The sequence below is a fragment of the Ochotona curzoniae genome, unplaced genomic scaffold, assembly GCF_017591425.1.
Source record: "Ochotona curzoniae isolate NIBS_2020 unplaced genomic scaffold, NIBS_Ocur_1.0 contig_4516, whole genome shotgun sequence".
In the NCBI taxonomy this organism is placed as follows: domain Eukaryota; kingdom Metazoa; phylum Chordata; class Mammalia; order Lagomorpha; family Ochotonidae; genus Ochotona; species Ochotona curzoniae.
The window spans coordinates 1,096,926-1,117,042 of record NW_024466313.1 but is presented as its reverse complement, the minus strand read 5'-3'; the positions used below and the strand labels follow the sequence as shown (position 1 = coordinate 1,117,042).

Sequence of the window (20,117 nt, the reverse complement as noted above, 5' to 3'; positions counted from 1 at the left end):
GGCAAAGGAGGGCACACAGAGATGGCTAGTTTGACTCAGAGAAAGGTTCAAGTCCCAGATGCTCACTTATGACCCAGCTCACCCGGGAAGGCAGCAGGTGATGGCCCAAGTACATAGGCCCCTGCCACCCATTGGGGAGACCTGGATGGGGTCATTGGCTCCTGGGTTTGGCCTGGCCATACCTTGGTTGTTGTGACTGCTTGGGAAGTGATCCAGTGAATAGACAATCTCTCTCTTGCTTGCTCACTCTCTCAGTAACGCTGCCTTCAAATAAATAAATAAATCTTCTTTTGGTGAGAGAGAAAGAAAGGGAGGACAGGAGGGAGGGAGGGAAGGGGGAAAAGGAAAAGTGTCAATGGGAAAATGAAATCTGAAATCCTAGCCCTGCAATATACTGATGGGAGGGTGGGAAGAGAAGGTACCATGAGCACTGGAGCCCAGGAAGAGACCAAGGTATGAGATGAAATGTCCAGGGGTTGGAGCCAACGGCTCAGAGTGTCCCACGGTGCAAGGACTTTGGCAAGAGCAGTTCTGAAGATGACACGGCTGTCACCCAGGGAGAGTGTAGGATGGCAGAGGTGAGGGCACAGGAGCCGAGGGAGTGGCAGCGGTGAGGGTTGCTCTCTGGAGGGTGCGGACAGAAAAGTAAGAGGAAAAGCACATCCCTGGAGGAGGAAGAGGTCTGAGTGGGTAGCCAGGGACGAAAGTTCTAGAAGGTAAGGTGTGGTGGAGCCATAGGTGGGAGCAGGAGCAGACAATGGTGAGGCAGGACCAGGCTCCCAAGGGCCATGGACAGCCTCCCTGTTGTGCAGGCTAGACGGCAAGGCCCAGCCGGAGGACCCAAAGGAGGAGTAGTCATGGCTGGTGGACGCTGTCCCTCCTGCGCACTCTTCAGGCATGTCCCCACACGCCCTGCACCCTCTCCCCTACCATCTTCTCCTCCTCCTGAGAAGGACCAGGTCCACAGAATAGGGAAAATTGTGACAGACGCAGCTAAAGTCAAACACAAACACATCCATTTCTGCCACTTTATTTCCAGGGGAAAGACCCCAACAGGCACCTTGAAGTCAGGACACAACAGTGCAGACCAGACATCCGGAACTGACAGGGACGCTTCTTGTAGTGAACATCCAGCTGAGACGGAAAGTCCAAAGGAGGCCCACCTCGGGGTGCTGGGCTCACAGCTCCCAACGTGACACCTGCCCCTCACTAACGCCCTACGCACACCTCCTGGGGTGCCCCAGGCTTCTAGTGCCAATGCTCTGCTCACCCAAATCAAGGGCATCAAAATGTCCCCACTTCCCACAGTCACCCCTGTCAAGTTAAACATATAAAATCACAGTTGAATTCTAAAACTATTTTCCCAAATTCAAAATAAATAGAGAAAATAACCAAGTGGGGGAAAAAATATCATGCAGTTCAGTTAGAACACGCACGCCCAGCACTTCGGAAAGAACATCCATCTACAACACACGTAACCCAGTGAAATCACCATGCTATTTCAATCATTTAATTGTTCCTAAGATAAATACCCTGACCAGCAAAGACATAAATAAATAGGTACATCCACTCTCAAAATATGACAAATTAAGGGTCTAGTGGGGCCCTGGGGTGTACAAGGGAAGGACAGTTTGAAGTATCATTCAGTGACTTAAAAATTTAATGTCTGGATTTATAGAAAAAATTAAAGACTGGCCACACAGTGTCCTCAGATGGCATGGGGCAGCTGCAGGTCATAGTGTATTTTTCTGGCTGTCTTAGCTAGCTGGGTCAAACCTGGCCACTCTGGCATTTTTCTGGTTTGCCTCTACCTGAGGACCCAAGGACTGGACCCTGCACTGGCCACACACAGCTGCACTCGTTACATGCCAGCTCTCACATGGGTGAGGGAGAGGACAGAAACAGTGGTGACAGACCCTCCATGCAGCCATGCAACTCATCTGTCTGCTTGCATTAAAGGTGGCTATGCCTGAGAAGGAGCAGCAGAGCCTTTGCAAAACAGGGATGAATATCAGGGTTTGCTTGTGCATCTTGCAGCCTCGGTCATCTCATCTCGAGACTCCCTGGCTCTGGGCCTCACACCAGGGGCTTTGCAGCCAGCTCCACCTTTTGGCTCCAGGCCACAGGGTCTCAACAAAACGCCTAATACTGACAGATCATCCCAGCTCCATCCCCAAGAGAGAACTGTAGCGCACACCCCTCTGAACCCAGACACCCAAGGCAGCATGGCTTTGAGACCCCAGGACCACTGCTGCGGTTTCCCAATGGCATACACAGACATGGGAGACCTGGTGACCCAAATGGAAATAAAATAAAGTGGCAGCAACACTCAGTGAAAGGCCTCAGGGGCTGGGATCGAAAGGGACCCTGGGGTGCACTGCCTGTCGGCCCTTCTTTAAGCCGCTCCATGTTCTTGTTGCCCAAATGAGGGGAGACGTGAAAACCTGTGAACATCAGCACACCTGCCCAGGAGATGCTCGTCAGCTGTCACTCAGCACACACGTGTAGGGCTGTGGCTTGTGACAGTCAGTCACCAGGCGCTTCACCAGCACAGCCAGAGTGGGCCTCAGACTCCCTGCTCTTCACACACACACACACGCATACACCACAGGCTGCACAGACACACATCACAGCCACCACGCACATGTCATACACACACACCGTACACACACACATGCTAAGCACGTATTCCACACAGGCACACCCCACACACCCACACACACAGGCACAAGCAATGCACACAGCACCCACAGAGGCTGGCATTCTGGCAGCCTGGCAGCCTGGCAGCCGAGCGTCAGAAGAATGAGAAGGAACAGGGGCTGGCTGAGGGGTTTGTGTGTCGACGCCAGGCACAGGCTGTGGCTGCAAGATGGAAATCAGAGTGGTCACCAGACATGGCCAAGCAGGTCTGGGCAGGTAAGGATGGGGGCAGCTAACAAGGAGGCTTTGGGAAGCCACATGTGGCAATGGGTCAAATGCAGCATTGTCAGTCAGGACCAGGAATGGGCACATGGGATTTGGGTCAACTCACAGTGCAGGTGACTGCAACGAGAGAGGGGCAGGATGGCAGCCCCTCCTGCAGAAGCTCCAGGCCTGCGCCTCTGGTGGGAGGGGACTGCTCTGGAGGGAGGGGGCTGCTCTGGTGGAGGGCGAGGCTGTCCCCAGGAGATGTGATGGCTGAGTGGCTGCATCTCCACCAACAGATCCCATGCGGGAGCGTCAGTTCAAGCCCCCGCTGCTCCACTTTCAATCCTTCTAATGCTCCTGGAAAGTAGGAGATGGCCAAAGCGCCCAGGTCCTTGCACTCACATAGAAGACCCAGCTGGAGTTCCAGGCTCCTAGCTTCAGTCTGGCCCAGCCCCTGCCACTGAGGCCACTGGAGAGTGAATGAGCAAGTGGAAGATGTATCTAAGTCTTTCAGATAAATAAATCTTTTTAAAAAAATAAACAGATAGATAAATCCATTTCTCATTTTTTTTGTTCCAGTTGTCCCCTGAAGAAAAGTAGAGAAAGTGAACCCCAGGGTCAATGGGTAGAAACAGGGAGTGGCGGCAATCATAGATCACCCTGCCCAGTCAAGAACATCCAGTCAGAAGAAGGTGAAGGAGGGGCAGTGCCCTGGTCTGCACCCGGGACAAGCACACACCCCTGACATACAGGTGTGGACAGGTAAAACCCTAGAGTTCTGAGAGAGCGGGGAGCTGATGGGCAGAGGCGAGGCTCGCTGACTTAGACCCAGCCCTCAGAAAACAGCTCGGCTCCGAGGACACCTCCACTGAAGGCTGTGGCAGACCAGACCGACTGGTAGCAGTGAGGGTTAGTCTTGAACTGCAGTAGTTCAAACAAAATGCTTCTCTTTAGAACTGGTTTCCCAACCACAGTCCCCAGGAGGGCACTTCATGGTGAAGGGACTCACAGGTTCTTCTGTGAGGGCACATTTTTAAATTTGAAATCCGTGCAAAGCCTTCTTTTTTTTATTATGCATAAGCTCTGTGAGGACCTCAGGGCTTTCACGCGAGCTGTTCCCTGTGCCTGGGGTGTCCTGACCTTGGCTACTGCCAAGGCTCTGCATCCTGACCCTTGAGGGTCTGGTCAATCGTCACTTCCTCCTTGAGGCTTTCTGAAGACCTCACAGATGCAGTCTCTGCAAGCAAGAAGAACCTCGTTGGAGCTTTAGTTTCTCTTCACACAGCCCCTAAAGTCCACTCAACAGGCATGTGTATGAAGGAGGCTGCATCCTGCACAATGTCCCTTCACCAAAGTTCAGACACCAGACTCTCTGCCCAGCAGCATCCTTCCTGGATACTCTGTGATCCACTCGCCTTTCTCACACCAGGGCTGGGGGAGACAACGTGGCCTTGCAACACTCTGCAAAGGCAAGGAGTGGGACACAGAACCAAGAAGCCTTGTTCATGGCCTCTCTGGGCCTTTAGCTCACAACCCAGTCTTTATTGTCCCCACTGACTGGCTCAGTGCTATGTAAGCCCCAAGTCACCCCTTCCCTTCTAAAAATCACCATCCATGAAAACCATGGATGGCGCCATCCAGTACATAACAAAGATGTGAACATAAGACAGGAGCACTCCTTAGGGGACTGGGGTCACCGCGGGAGGAGGCAAGGCCAAGACAGAGCCCCAGCCCTGGACAGAAACAAAGTCAACAGGAGAAGCCAAGGAGATGAAGAAGCCACCAGCGAGGAGGAAGCCAGTCTGGAGCTCTGGCAGGTGCAAGGGGGCCCAGGAAGCCGGTCATGAGAATCACCCAGGAAGCAGCTGTTGGAGGAGGGCTGAGAATGTTCCCTAGAGACCCAGCCTGCCCACAACCTCAAGAAGGTCCACAGGGTCCAACCAGAAGGGATTTCAGAATGAATGGAAGGAAAGGAGAAGACAGCAGGTGTGTGAGCTCCAGTGAGAGGAAGCAGGAGGTCTTACAGCTGGAGTGACCGGGTCAAGGAGAGGTGAGGGGCCACAGTACGGATGGACAATCAGGGTATGTATGACAGTGTGCATGTGTGTGCCCACATGTATGTGTGCACTGGGGGGAAGGGCCAGCAAGAGTGAGGGTGAGGATGGGGCAGGAGGCAGGCTCTGGAGGAGGTAACAAGAGCTGCCAATCAAGTTCCAAAGTTGAGGAGCCAGCGCATCATGAGGGTGGCTCCTCCCCCATGATCACGGAGGAAGGTGAACAATGGGGCTCACAGACTAAGGTATGAAGAGACTGGGGTGTGCTACATTCCCCAGAAGTGCAGTTGGACCAGCCCTGGGAACCAGGTTTGGGTCAGCTGGCAGCCTACGAGAGCCCCCCAGGGCTCCCAACATCCTGAGGTCACGTACTACGTGGCGGCCATGGACACATCCAGCCAGAGTTGGTGCGTCTGCCTCGGTCTTCTCATCTGCCCCCACAGACGCCAACGTCACCTCGCCCAGGAGCATCTGAAGGAGGTCCTGGCTCACAGCAGCTGCTTTCAGAACCATCCATGGCATGAAGCCTGTGGGCAAAGCCATGCAACACTGAGACAGCGCTTCCTCAACTCCATGCTAAGAAAATCCCACCTTGCCCCCTAATTCACACTCTCACATTTGCTGACTCTCCCCACATCCAGGCCAGATGGTATGTCGGAACAAAAAGAAGCAAGCAGGAAGCCAAATCAACAGCGAGCTGCCAGGCACACACCGGCAACCGTCTGGCTCCCTCAGCTTTGCTTTCATCCTACATGAAAAACAACAAAAAGGAGGCAGAACCAGACAAATCCCACGCTCACTTCCAACCAGAGAGTCACAGAACATATTTTGCTTGGGAAAAAAGGAAGTGGCAGAAACAGTCTCCGAAGCAAGTCCTTGAACACACAGGGACAGCAGGTGGAGGCAGAGACCTGACTCCTGTGTGCTGGGTGCTCTGCGCTGACCCACGGCCGGTCTGACTGGCCCCAGTCCCAGGTCACTCAGCTCAGCCAACAGCCACAAACACCCTGGACACAGTGGTCAGCTACACCCAGACCCAGGCCTCACATCAGCTAAACACTTCCCCCTTAAAGTCCACCATAAGCCGCAGAGTCAGAGGAACCTGCACTATAGAACCAAAGGATATGGCTCTTGCAAAATCTGGGCTTCCAAAAAGCTCAGTCCCTGAATTCCCCACTTGAGAAGGTGTTTGTGAACCTGACCCCATGCATTTAGGGCATGGAAACACGTCTACCAGAAACAGCTCAACCCACACCCAGGAGTCACTGTGCAAAACAAGGCTGCTAGGCACCATTTGCACCCGTCGTGTTCTGCAGTGAAGAGCTTCTCCTGAGTCCAGTCCTACGCTCACCTGCTGTGCAGACCATTTGCCGAGTGCTCAGCAAAGCTCCCCTTTGCACATCACACGGCAGTGGCTGCGGAGGCAAAAACCCTTGCCTTGTGTTCATAGCAGCCTGAAAAATTGGCTCATGCCATCCCCTGTGGGAATAAGAAAATGGAAGGTTGAACTCCAAACCACAAAACCTCTGTTGTTCCTTGGTCAAATGACAACTTCAATGAGAATGAGCATGGGTCAGGTTGGGCTCCCTCCTGGGCCAGGGTTCACCTGGGTTTGGGTGCTCAAGGTTGGGGATTTGACAAGCTCTTGACTTAGAGACAGCTGATTCTCACAAAAGCATCTCAACAGAAGACAACAGGCATCTGGGGCCAAGAGCCCAGGAGCCACTGATGGCTCAGTGGTGACGTCACACTCCCAGGGTATAGGGGAGGGGGCAGGCAACAGCAAGGTCAGCCCGCACAGTGGGCACAATGGACAGATCGGTGAAAGCTGATTTCCATCCGGGACTGGGTGTGAGCTGCAGCCACGTCAGGCACCTCTGTCTTCGGGGGGCATGTCCAGCGCCAGGCCTCAAGGGCAGCCTCCAAGCCTGGCTCTGTCCATCCCAGCAAGCGAAGAGAGTGGGGCTGAGTTTAGTCACCGCATTCTCAAATACTGCAAAGTGCAAGAATTGGTAGCAAGGAATGGGAGCCAAGGATTCTGCGAAGGATTGAAAAATGCCTGGCTCCCCACCCTGAGGTGCTGACATCACCCCGGTTCCCAGGAGAGGCAACACAAGAGACATGCACTGGGGTGCAGATTCTGACAACCCTACTTTCATCTGTGCCCCAGCATCAGTTTGGCTGGAAGGCCCAGGATGTGTTCCTGTTCTTCTCTTAGCTGCGGTGTCCCCAACAGCAAATTGTGGACACTAAGGGCCACTGAGCCCTTAGGGAGGAAACACAGGTGCATTTCATCTCAAACACTTGGGCCTGCCCAATGGAGGTTCTTGCTAGTGGGGGCAGAAGGCCCGCATCCCCCTCTCCCAGACTTCCGACCCTTGTGACTCAGCAATGCCATTCATAGTCTCCCAGAAGCCATCCCCACGGGTCATCTGCAGCTGGTCTGGCTATGCCCCCGGATGCCTCCTATGAGCAGTCTTCTTCCCGGGAGCTCTCCAGGGCTTGCCAGAAGATGAGCAGGTCAGCAGGTTTGATAAAGTGGCAGGCCACGATCTTCCGGAAGCGGCAGGTGGAAAAGCGCAACCCCCCGGGGAAGAAGGTCTGCTCTGAGTGCAGCTCTTCAGGCCGGATTCCAAGCTTGGCCAGACAGAGCCCCACAAACACATCCTCCAGCTTGATGAAGGGCACGAGCTCAGAGACATTGTACACCTGACTGGCCACATCAGCTGAGAACACGTAGGCGGTGCCAGAGCAGAAGGGCGGGTATTTGTCCCATGGGTACTCAAGCTTGCTCACAAACCACTTGTTGAACTTCTTCCTGATGGGAAACTCGTTCATTTTCAAGTAGCCCGTGAAGAAGCGCGTGGTCCGGTTCCTCCGGAGCAGGAGCTCGGTCAGGTAGTGCACGTTGATGAACATGTCCGAGTCGGTCTTCATCACATAAGCTGCCTGGGGACAGAAGTGGTGGACCCACTCCAGGCCCATCAAGGTCTTCAGAGTCAAGTTAAAATAGACATCCTCAAAGTCCTTCTGGATGATGTCCCGGTACTGCTGGCTCTCCTGGGCCACAGTGGCCGTCTCTGCCTTATTGGCTGTGACCCCTAGGAGGAAGAATGCCTGCACCTGCTGTCCCCTCACTGTCCTCTCCTTGCCCCATGTCTTCCGGATGGCCATGCGGGCCGCCACCTGATGGTGGGATGAAGTCACCAGCAGGACGAGGAAGGGCGGCTTCTGTCTACAGTCGACATCTGGAAGCTGGAGGAACCGCCCCTCATCCTTCTTGTATACATATGATATTTCCTTGAAAGCAATCAGGGAGTCCATGCTGAAGTAGATGCAGAGTGCACCCACGAGCAGCAGGCAGGCGTACAGCACCCTCATCTTCAGGAAAGCCATCTGCAAGGAGCAAAAGCAAGTGTCAGATCTCACAAGCCTGCAGACACCAAAGCACAGTCTCCCAGAAGCAGGGAAGACCAGTGCTCCTGACACAGAGATGATGGGGGCCAGTGCAATAGCTCAACTGGTTAATTCTCCTCCTTCCAGTGCAGTATCCCACCTGGGTGACGGTTCATGTCCCAGCTGCTCCACTTCCTGTCCAGCTCCCTGCTTATGGCCTGGAAAAGCAGTGAAGGGTGGCCCAAGTGCTTGCGATCCTATATTTAAACAGTCCCAGAGAAAGCTCCTGACTCCTGGCTTCAGATCTGCTCAACTCTGGTCGTTGTGGCCATTTGGGGAGTGAACCAGGAAACAGAAAGTCCTCTCCCTAGCTCTCCTTCTCTGTGCAATTCTGCATTTCAAATTATAGATAAATAAATAAATAACTCTTGAAAAAGAAAACTGCAATGCCAGTTACCTGGATCTGACTGCTACACGTTGTGTGTCTGCATCAAATTTTCACACTGTGCTCCATCAACACTCAGAAATGTTTAAACGAGTTTTCATAAAGTTTGAGGATGGCTGAGATGAGGAAAGAGGCCTGTGTCTGAGCACCTGAAGTGCGAGTGTGTGGCAGTGGAGCGTGGTGGTGCATGGTGATGACGAATATCTCCCCATGAGCCATGGTGTCAAGCAGTACGGGGATCCTAATCCAGCCAGCCCATGCCCTTGTGAGTGCCAGAAGCATCGTCCACAAGAACAGAAGGCCAGATCTCTCAGCTCAGCCTTTGCAAGCACGCATGGTGAACTGCCGCTGATCCTCGGACAGCCTGTGTGCCTCTCCGGTGACCCTGTCCAGAGCTGCAGGCAGGTACATTCCTCTGACTTGGTGAAATAAGCTCCAGAAGAAGCTAGTCCATCTCTGCCTTAGAACTCCATCCTTCTTTTCTTCTGGTTCCATTTTGCAACCTCCTATCTGATTTTCCCACCTCTTGCCTCCCCTCCCTGCTCTCCTTGGCGATGTCAGGGTCAGTCATGTGAACACTGCGCCATCAAGGAAACCAGAGAACTTTGTTGTTGCTATGGAAGAGTAAACTCCATTAAAAATGAGGCCATAGCATAAAGGAGAGGCGTTTCTGAGAACTGTCAGGTGGTAGGTATGGGTTGTTGACTGAAAATGACGTTTCTTTTAGGAATCACTGGGAAGACAAAAACAGCAGCATCCTTCCAACCACTCATGCCCCCAGCAGGCCATCCCGATTCACTGTGCCTGCACAACCACCCAGCCTGCCACCCGAGTGACCTTGAGCCAGCATCTGGCCCCTGCTCCCAGATTCACTCATCTGTGAAATAGGTCTGATTAAGACAAAGAAAAGCCACCTGATTCACCTGTCCACAAAACAGGAGCACGCAGGCACCTGAGAATTCTTGTGGGCCTAGTGGGACCTCAGAGTGTTAAGGGGACTGAGCTGATAAAGAAGTCATGGTTCCATTAGGTTGGGCAGAGCAGAGGTGGCTCCAGCACCCTGCCAAAGTCAAGCTGACACTCCCATCCAGGAACGTTGCCAATTCACCCTGACCTTGCCTCTGCACAGAAGGTCAGCACCTGCCATTAAATGCATACACAAGCTGCTTTCTCCCACCCCCCACATCCAAGATGTGTAAAAGTCCAATGCTCTATACCCTGGGGGGCCACTTCCCTCATGTGTTCATCCCATTTTATGGAAGTGGTCCTGGGCTGTCTCCCATCAGGGAGTGGTCTGTCAGGCCCTCTCCTGTCATTAATAAAACTCTTTGCCTGAACCAAAAGCCTCTTTCTCACTCTCAAATGCCTCTGAACCTCACAGATCCAAACTCTCACCTTGATAATTATTTCATCAGAACAACAGAATCTGTGGCTGGTGCTTCAAGAATTTCAGAAAACAGAGAATCTTCCATCTGTGGGTTCATTTCCCCCAAGTGGCAGCAACAAGCAGGGCTTGGCCAGGCTGAAGCCAGGAACTAAGAACTCCACCCTACTCGGCTACATGGGTAACGGAGCCAAATACTTGCGTCATCTTGTGCTACTTTCCCAGGTGTACTGGCAGAGGGCTGGATCTGAAACAGAGTCACCAGGATTAAAACCGGTTCTCTGAAATGAGACACCAGCATTGCAACTTAACCGACTGTACCACTGTGCTAGGACCTGACATTAAAAGTATTTAACATAGAGGAGAAATCCATCAATTTCCAATACTACAACTGTGTCTTATAAATGTTAACCTTACGTAAGAGAACAAGGGACCAGCAAGAAAAGAAGCTGCTCCAGTGACATGACGGGGGTAGAGGAGCTGATGGCAAAAGATCACACGTGTGGCGGTCAGTGTTGCTGAGAACACACCACAGCTTGCTCTCTCTCCCCTCACCAGTGTGCGTGTCCATGAAGGCAAGCACCTGGCACGGGCAGACACACATGCCAGGCAATCCTGCATATACACACAAGGACCTGGTCAACAATGTACACAGCACTCAAGATCATGTTTGTGTTTCCAAATAATTTTAAGAACAATTTTTTGAGGCTTTCTATAGGATGGCCCCAGACGATCTCACCACAGGACTGATTTTCTCTGTGTGTGTGAGTTCTCTTGCAACACACTTCGTGGGCTCACCCAGCACAGAATGGCCCCAGGAAAGAGTCCAGACTTGCTTTTCCATCACCTTCAAAGTGCCGATGGCTGCTTGGACACATCTGATGGCCAGACATGGGAGGCAGCACCTTCGATCGATGTTGACAATTGCCATGAGGACTTCTGGACTCTGCCCTGACTTGTCAAACCAATTCCTGCTAGGATTTCCACCATAAACGAACCTCAGCACCTCAGCCCGACACAGGAGCCCCCATGTTCACTCCAGGTAGCCTGCTAAGTAGGAAAAGAATGGGAAATCTGGATGGAGAAAACCCGTGTTCATATTCCAGAAGAGGTGTGGTACAACTCCAGGTGTCTGCACACCTCACACCTGTCTCTATCTACAAACTGGGCATGGGAAATGCCAACCTCCTGGAGTGGGAAGGAGATGCTTGTATACAGTAGGCCAAACCAAGTGTCCCATATCCAAAACGTATGGGACCAGAAGGTTTCAGGAATGTATGCACAAGCATAGGAGATAAGCAGGTGTGGGGTGGGGAGGGGGGACAAAATTAATTTGTGTCTTGTGGACACCTCATACACACAGCCAGATTACTGGAGATGGGGTCATTACCAAGCGACAAGGAAGTCATTAGGTTGACCACGAAGTCAGTGTGAATAACAACCTTACAAAAGGGGAAGCCTGCGCACACACACACAGGATGCGGCCTGAAGAACAAGGCAAACTGATGTGCAGTGTGTCCAGAAGCCAAAGATCACCAGAAGCCATCAGAATGAGCAGAGAGGCCCAGAGTGGCTTCTCCTTCATGGCCCCAGGTCTCCCGGGCTTCAGGAGGCTCCAGTCACACTGCTTGTGTAGCTTGGTTAACAGTGACCCCAGAAATAGCATCCCAGAGCTGTCGCGACCCCATGTGCACCACTCCCACCAGAATCCCACAGGTGAGGAAACTCAGGAGGACAGAGGCCGGTGAGTGAGAGTGCAGGAGGCTATCAAGTCCTCCCTCCCACATCCAATGAGGAGTGTCATGCCACATCAGCCACGGGGAAGGCAGAAAACTGAGGGGTGAGAGAGCTGGAGAGGAAGGCAAGGTTGAGCTCACCTTTGCAGCAAACCTACCCCGGCGGGAAGCACCGCTGCGCACCTGACTGTGTCAACGAACTTCCCATCACACAGCAGGTGCCTACGCTGACAACAGCAGCAGGTGCTCAACTTGTTTAAGAATCAGGATGGAATGTTTTTTTCCCTGCCCAAAGAGTTGGAGCCCAGACCAATCAGTTCTGCCTCAGGCTCTCAAAATCTTGTACCAGCAACAGCAAAGCAGGAGTGGGCAGTTTCAGAGCCCAGGAGCCCCTGTGCTGGGTGATGTCACAGGGTTTCAGGACAAAGATGGCAGGGGTCACCAGGATCGCTTCCCCCATGCCCACCACCTATCACTTATGGAAGGTTTTTCTGTTTGGTTTGCTTTTATCCAGTCTGGCCTTCTGGGTCTTCATCATCGAAACCCTCTCTGTGAGTGCCTGAGGGCACTAGGTGGGGAAGCCACTGACTGGACCAGTGGTGCATTTTATGTTTTTATTATGCATTTTGGCAAAATTCATTTTTCAGTTGTATGAAGAAGAAAGGCGACTGTGGTTAATAATGTTCATGATTTTGCTTTTCCTGCTCAGCACAGTCTACTACCAACTCCCCCGTTAGTAAATGCTCCACAGACCACAGGATGGCAGGCATCCTGGGCCTCGTTGGGCCTGGCGGGCATCCACACAGGGAGGGCGCCTGTGCCTCCCACTGGGAGAGAAGAGAATGGCCAGTAACCCCACCCAACCAGAATTGGCCTCTTTCTCCTCCTCCTCCACGCCCCTGAGGAAACCCAACCAAGCACTGTGGACAAAATGCTCATTCACCACTCATCACCAGCTGCTATGGAAACTGGGAGGGAACGGCCCACCAGGTAAGGCTGCCGGGGGGACAAAGGGAGGGACTGTGCCCCGGCAGCCAAGCTGACCGCTCAGACAGGAATACCCTGCTCAAAGGGCTGCCTATGAGGCCCATGTCTATCCACTACAGAGAGAGCCCTGGGCCTCTTCCCAGACCCTTCCACTACCTCAAAGTCTCTTCCGACTGCCTCCTCAGTAGCAGCAAAAGCCCTCAAGGCCACTAACCATACTGCCCGGGTTCCCCTGCCCCTCTTCCCTGACCTCAGCATTGTCCTGGTTGGCTTCATTCAGCCTGATTTTTAACAAGAATCCAGTTTGGCGGGTTCAACTAGGACCCCCATCCTCCATCCTTGGGATCTCATCTCCTTGGTCGGCATTCAGCAAGAATCCCTGCCTCCCACCAGCCTCCCCGGGGTGGCACTGTACCCACATCTTGGCTAAAACCCCTCATACATCCACACTGGCTGCAGAAGGCCAGTTTTCTCCTGGGATCTCCTCTGCTCCTGACACAATACGCTCCATCCATTCACACATGCAGCCTACCTAGGGGTGCTCTGAGGAGGCCAACAGGGAGAATCCAGGAGGACCTAGCAGGTTCCAGAAACAGCACAAGACATTGAAGGAAAGCTTGGAGAAGAGGCCAGAAACGAATGTGGAGGCTCAGAGCGGCATCAAAGGCCCCATGAGCGTGTGACCAGAGTCTGAGGACATCATCGGATCTGCTGCCCCAACAAGGATTCCTGGCCCAAGCCCACCAAGGTCTCCCGGCCCACGCAGGCGCCTGCAGGCTGAGCACAGCACAGTGCCTGCTGACCTAAGCTAGATTCTATAGTTCTCGGAGTCCAGAAACACTGGGCTCCTTTCCCCACCACAGTACAGCAGAGATGAGATCCTGGAGACTGAACATGGCCGCTCCAGTTGGACCAGTCAAGGAAAGAGCCAGAGATTCATGCAAATAACTGCTGCTCTCCAAAAGGGTGACTTGAGAGGCTGAAGGTACTGGAGGAAACGTCCTAGCATGGACCGTCATTACCAAATGCCATAGCCTTGGTAGGAGCAATGACAGAAATGTGTTTCTTCCCAGTTCTTGAGGCTAGAGGCCGATGTGGGCATTCTGCGAGGGATCCCTTGCTGGCCTGCATATGGCCATCTGATCCCACGTGCCGACACGACGGACATAGCAAGCTCCAGTCTCTTTCTTTTCTCATAAAAGCCCTAAGGCCGCTATGCAGTGTCCGTCCTCACATCACTCCCTCCTGCTCCACGTGCTGACGACTCAGCACATGAACGTGTGTGTGTGTGTGTGAGAGAGAGAGAGAGACAATGCAGTGCACAGCAGGGATCTGTTACCAAGTTACTGAGCCTCCTCTACGCTAGAGTGTCTTCCACAACTTGGTGGAAAATGCACATCTTGAAAAAAAAAAATCTATGCACTGACTTGATTTGGCTTTACTCTTGGCACCGAAATAAACTTGCCTTTCAGTTTTTTCTTTCCTTGAAGTTTTGGAAGCACCTGCAGAGGGAATGGTGAGCAGTCGTGGAGGTCTTACTGACTTTCCCTAACTGAATAGTCTCATCTCCCCTGCACTTGGTCTCAGAGGACAGCATTGCAGCTTCCCTGGCTGCATTTAACCTTCTGGACTCCTATCGTCTCCTGACCATGCAGGAGACTGGATCCCCCCACTGGACGCAGTGGGAGAGCTGTAAGCACATTATGCAAAAGTGGTCCCTCTTGTCAGACTCTGTACTCTCCCTGCGCTTGACTCCCCGCTGAAGCTTTCTGTATTTCTTTGAAAAAGTTCTAAGCTGTGTCTTTATGTACAGTCCCCAAGAGCACAGCCACAACTCAACACTGTTTGAAACTGTTGTGTGTATGTGCAGTGTTGCCGAACACTTTTAGCCAACATGTCTAAAGGAACAAATAGAGGGCGTCCTAGACAGAGGGGAGCCTGCTGCCAACAAGCTCTCTAGAAACACAAGCTTTGGATGATTCACTAAACTAATAATGAAAGCATGAGTGTCTTTCTTCTGGCCAGAAAGTGAAAAAACATTAATAACACAGCTCCAAAGGTCAAGAGAATGTCATCGGGAGGGCTGTGGATTATCCTGGACAACTAACTGGGTCAGAAAAACCTAGAAGTTTGCAGAATTCGAGATGGCCTGGGTGTCAGCCCCCTGTAGAACACCTTGAAAACAATGATAAGAAACCCTAAAGAGACTCTCCTCTCTGGCAATTCTGGATGCCTGTGGCCCTGACGGGAGAGCCACAGAGCCTGTGCTGGCTCGGATGACACCCCTACACAGACCTGAAGACTGATAGGGTTTGTGGCCATACCACCTTGGACGCGCCTGATCTCGTCTGATCTCGGAAGACTGTTAGGAATCCCAGGTGCAGACCACAGGTCCAGAGACAGTGAGAGGGGATTCAAAGCAAGGAAATAAGGTCATTCTAGAAACAAGGGCCTGTCCAGAGTTCATGGTCCATGAAGCACCTAAAGAAGAGGCCGTGAAAGGGACACTGACCACTTGGATTAGACTGGATCATGTGAAGTCATCAGAACCCCACCAGGCTCCTGACAAGTGAGCTTGGCCTCCTTAGTGACGGCCTGCCTGCGTGGGGCTCTGGGTGCCCTGCTTACCCCGCCTTCTGCCCGCAGACCACTGCTGTGCCCCTTCAGCTCCTTGACCCAATGCTTGATTCCCTCCCTGCCTGTGTGCTCTCTTCTCCCCACACCACGCCTCACTCTGGCTCCATTCTAAACTGCCAGTCCCGTGCAGAGCCATCCACCTGCTTACCATCACAGAAGTTGCTGCTCTGGAATGTATTCCTCAAATTCCTGCAGTCAGATTTTATTCATTCTTTGTATAAACCCTGAGATTCTATTTTGTTCAATCTTTGTACCACTCACATTTCCACTAATTAGTTCCCAAAAGATGACAGGGACTGTTTCTGTATTTTTCTAACCAGTGTAAGATCCGGGTGGCACACGCTGCCCAGTGGGCAATTCTGAACGAAACAGATGAGAAGGGAGATTGCCCATGTCATCTAAAAGCAAAGTATCCTTTGGCAGTACAATGATGCATTTCCTCACATGAAAGCAAATGCTGGCTTACGTGGCCTCTCCCCAGGATGAAATCATTTCCCCAAACATCTCAGTTGCATTGGACATTTTTCATAAGAGTCTCACTTCTGAGGAGAAAGAAAAGCCGACTCACTTCGATGCAGGGAAAGCAAGGGCGGAGGTTTTACCCCCTACTGTTCACACGGAGGAGGTGCAGGTGATGCTAAGTGTTCAGCAATAGAAGCTGATTGCTCCCACACCTCTGAGAGCCACGCAACAGCTCCCAGCCTTCCCTTGCTCTGGGCCAAAGTGTATGAGATCAACGTTACACACATTTTTATGAAGACTACAGTCCAACAGTGCCAGCAGCACTGTTTGAGCCCCTCTGTGTTGAGATGCAGAGGGCAGCCATAAGCTCTGCATTCAAGCCTGAAATTTTCTGGGGAACATCCAAGGCTTAGCAAAGGCCTCTTCCAGAGTCAGCACAGCCGGGCTGAGGGAGACAAGGACAGTGAACCAGTTTGTTCCCCTCTCACGTATGGCTGGACCCGGGCTGATGGCCCCCTCCCCAGGGTGATCGCTGGAAAAGCAGGGTTAAACAACCAATATCTTCACTAGAAGTCCAGGCTCCATGTCCCCCAGCAGGCCTGGTCTCCAGCAGGGCCGCTGGGCAGAGCTAACCTGGGAGCTGTCACTGCCCCTCGACCCCGGGTCCAGGTGTGGAAACAGAGACGGCATGTGGTGTCAGCTACGATGCAGAGGCTCAGCTTGGGTGTTCATCCCCGGGCGTTTTCAAGATGCAAGGAGCCAAAACTAGACATCATGAACTTCTACAGCTTGCTGGGAAAACTTTGATAAGGATGAACTTGAAGAAAAGGGGATGCCACCTCAGGCTGAACTCACCAGGACAGGAGAGCAAAGAAGGGCCAGGTGCCACCTGCAGATGTCGCGGCTGATCATGACAGACCCACCTGCAGACAGCCTAAGTGTGTAGCGGGCTGAACCAGCAAAGGGTGGCTGACAGGACACTACTCGGTGTGCACATCTCCAGCAGGGTCTCTCCCAGGCCTCATGCAACACAAGGTTGTGCTTCGTGCAGAAGCGAGAAGTAGACTACTGGAAGAACATCAGACTGCATCGCGTGGCCATAGCAGGTGCACCTTTAAGTGCCTGCCCTCCGGTGTCACCAAGCAACGCCAAGGGTGATATGGGAAGCACCCTTTAGGGCACAATAGGGACGATCACTTTCATCCTCCTTCCCTGTGCTTGGTGCACCCATTCCTCAGCCAGAAGGGAGCTTGCCCATCTCAGAAAAGGCAGAGCCAGACACCAAAATGAGCACATACAGCTCATCCTGGGAACGTCAGGACCTGGAGTCTTCCCACTGTGATTCGGGGAGCACTGTGACAGGTGCACCCCTGAGGTCAGGCTCACCCATGACCACACCAGCTGACAACAGGAATCTCCTGGCAACAGATAAAGAGAAAGGAGAGAAGGGTACAGACTGGCAAGGGTCACTACGGTATGGTGGGTATGGACCTGGGCAGGCCAGCATTAGGGTCCATCCTGCACTCACTCATTTCTAGCCTCCCAGCTCAGCCTGTCACTCTCCAAAGGAGCTTACGTGCTCCAAAGGCTCATGTGAACCAGTGAACAAGATCCTGTTCACAGCACACAGTAGGAGCTAGATAAATGCCTCCTCTTCTCCCTTGGAGTATGTGGACACAAGAAACGCCTTCACTCTCTGACGATGTTTGGGATTCTTTTGAAAGTGAAACAGAAGGCGGTTGTGTGAGCTGCAAAGAGCTACATTTTATATATATATAATATACGTTAGGAACTGACCGCTCTATCAACTACTTTTACAGACTACGATTTTATCACAAGCTTTGAGAAGCAAATGGAGGACTCATCCTTACATGCAGTCCTAGCCAAGCAGACAGCTGACTGGGTCTGTATCATCTTCTTCCTGAACAAGTAACATCTCTCCTTAACCTTTAGGTTTAAAAGTAATTAGGGGCTGGCATTGTGGCATAGCCGATTCAGCCTCCAGCTGCAGCATGGGCATTCCATATGGACTCCGGTTCTTGTCTCGGCTGCTCCACTTCCAATCCAGTTCCCCTGCTTAGGGCGTGGGGACACAGTGGAGGAGGGTCCACTCTGCACCCATGTAGACGACCCGGAAGAAGCTCCTGACTTCGGGCCGGCCCAGCCGCAGCCATCATGGCTACTTAAGATCTATCTCTGGCTCTCCTTCTAACTGTAACTCTACCATTCAAATAATAATAAAATGAACCTTTAAAAAATTTAAAACAATGAAATGGAATTATTTTATCTTCCTTGATACAATCAATTTTGTTATCCAAAAATTGATTTTGGTCAGCCCTTATGGTTTTCAAGTACAGAATACAAGCATATTTGAGTTCATGCAAAATGGAATTCAAAGGTGTCCACTTTGGTACAAATTCTGAAATCCATGCATGGCTTTTTTTATGCAATATACACATCTCATGAACTTTCTGAAGCCCTCCCAATATACATAGATGTCAAGACTTTTTTGCACCAAAGTCAGCTTATCTCTCAATTAAACTTTTCATGAAACTTTGGAAATGCTCTTAAAGACTTGACAAATCCTGTTGAATTACTCCAAAACGTATCTGAGAATGTTCAAGGATACAGTCGGACACTGGAAACCTTACAGATTCACGCAGCAGCCGTCAACAGTAAGCTGAGCAGTGGCAGCAAAACACAAAAGCCTGACCCCGCACGCCACAAGGCGGGACGGGGACCAGGAAGAAAGGTTTGAGGAAGAGACTGCCCGTGGAGCAGGGAGCGGGGAAGGGTGAGGCTGGGTGCCTCCCCGGCCACCGTGATGGAGAACAAGTCAACCCAGACAAGCAGTGTCACCCAGGGACACTCTGCTCAGCCTCAGCTGCATCAGTCCTGGTGGGGCCCTCGTGGTTTGGGGCATGGGTCATGCCAAAGGGACAGGAACCCAGCTTGCAAACCAGACCCCCACCCGACGTTTGAATCCCGGTTCTGCCTTAGAGTGGAATGCCATGCACGTTATGTAACTTCTCGGGACTTCAGTTGATTCATCTTGTCAAGTGGCAGCAATATGGGAAACATCGACCCAACTCCACGAGGTAGCAAGCCAGAGTGTCCTCCACCATGAGCCACGCCATGGGCTCGGCCAAGGGACACAGAGCCCGCGGGAAAGCAGCGCTCGCATGCAGTGGTGGCTCTCTGTCTGCACTGGGAGACTTCCCCGCCCCCCGGGTGTGTGAGAGGACTACACTGCTCAAGCAAACCCTGCGTCCTGCAGGTGTAGCCTCTGCAATAGCTGCACCTTTCGTGTGCCTTGGGCCTGCTTCACGCCACAGCTTGGAAAACAGCAATTGCCTGAAGCTGCTTTGGAGACGACCAGAATCATACTTCTGGAACATTCTTTTTTTATAAGGATCTATTTGTTTTTATTTGCAAAGTCAGACACACAGAGAGGAGGAGAGACAGAGAGGAAGACCTTCTATCCAATGACTCACTCCCCAAATGACTGCAACAACCAGAGCTGTGCCGATCCGAAGCCAGGAGCCAGGAACTTCCTCCAGGTCTCCCACGTGGGTGCAGGGTCCCAAGGCTTTGAGCTGTCCTCGACTGCTTCCCCAGGTCATGAGCAGGGAGCTGGCTGGGAAGTGGGGTTGCCAGAATTAGAACCAACACCCATATGGGATCCTGGCATGAAGGCAAGGACTTTAGCTGCTAGGCTACTGCACCAAGCCGGTGGAACATTCTTACAACTCAAAGCCAGGCAGCTGGCACTTCATCTATGTGTAAGCGGGATGCATTGTGAGCTGCGAGTCTGTCTACAGGACAGAGTTTTAACTCAGATTCCTGTTTATGAGGATTCAGTGATGTTGAGGCTGTGGGAAAGCGGCCACCCCGTCGCTCTAGCATTAGCAGCTGTGCTACGTACCAAAAGGAGCAGAGAGCTACACATGATGGAGTCGGCCTTGCCAGCACGTGACCCGGCCAGCGCCACTGCCAGCCCCACGTTAGCAGATACAGGAGCCAGAACCACAGCTCGTCACCCGCACTTAGCAGGTGTTCCCCAACAAGTGTACCTGAAACTCAACGCTCTGACCTCCATCAGCTCCAGG

The 20,117-nt window shown here is 52.3% G+C and overlaps 1 protein-coding gene across 1 annotated transcript; it reads right to left on the bottom strand.

The window, feature by feature from the left end:
- Positions 1-7,427: 7,427 nt before the first annotated feature.
- B3GALT5 (beta-1,3-galactosyltransferase 5) lies at positions 7,428-8,357 on the bottom strand. Its single transcript, XM_040986600.1, has one exon. The coding sequence runs from the start codon at positions 8,355-8,357 to the stop codon at positions 7,428-7,430; it is 930 nt and encodes a 309-aa protein (XP_040842534.1).
- Between the last annotated feature and the right edge of the window lie 11,760 nt (positions 8,358-20,117).

What these genes read in the sequence shown, in the direction of transcription:
- B3GALT5 (XM_040986600.1), bottom strand. Translation starts at nt 8,357, where the DNA reads ATGGCTTTCCTGAAGATGAGGGTGCTGTACGCCTGCCTGCTGCTCGTG.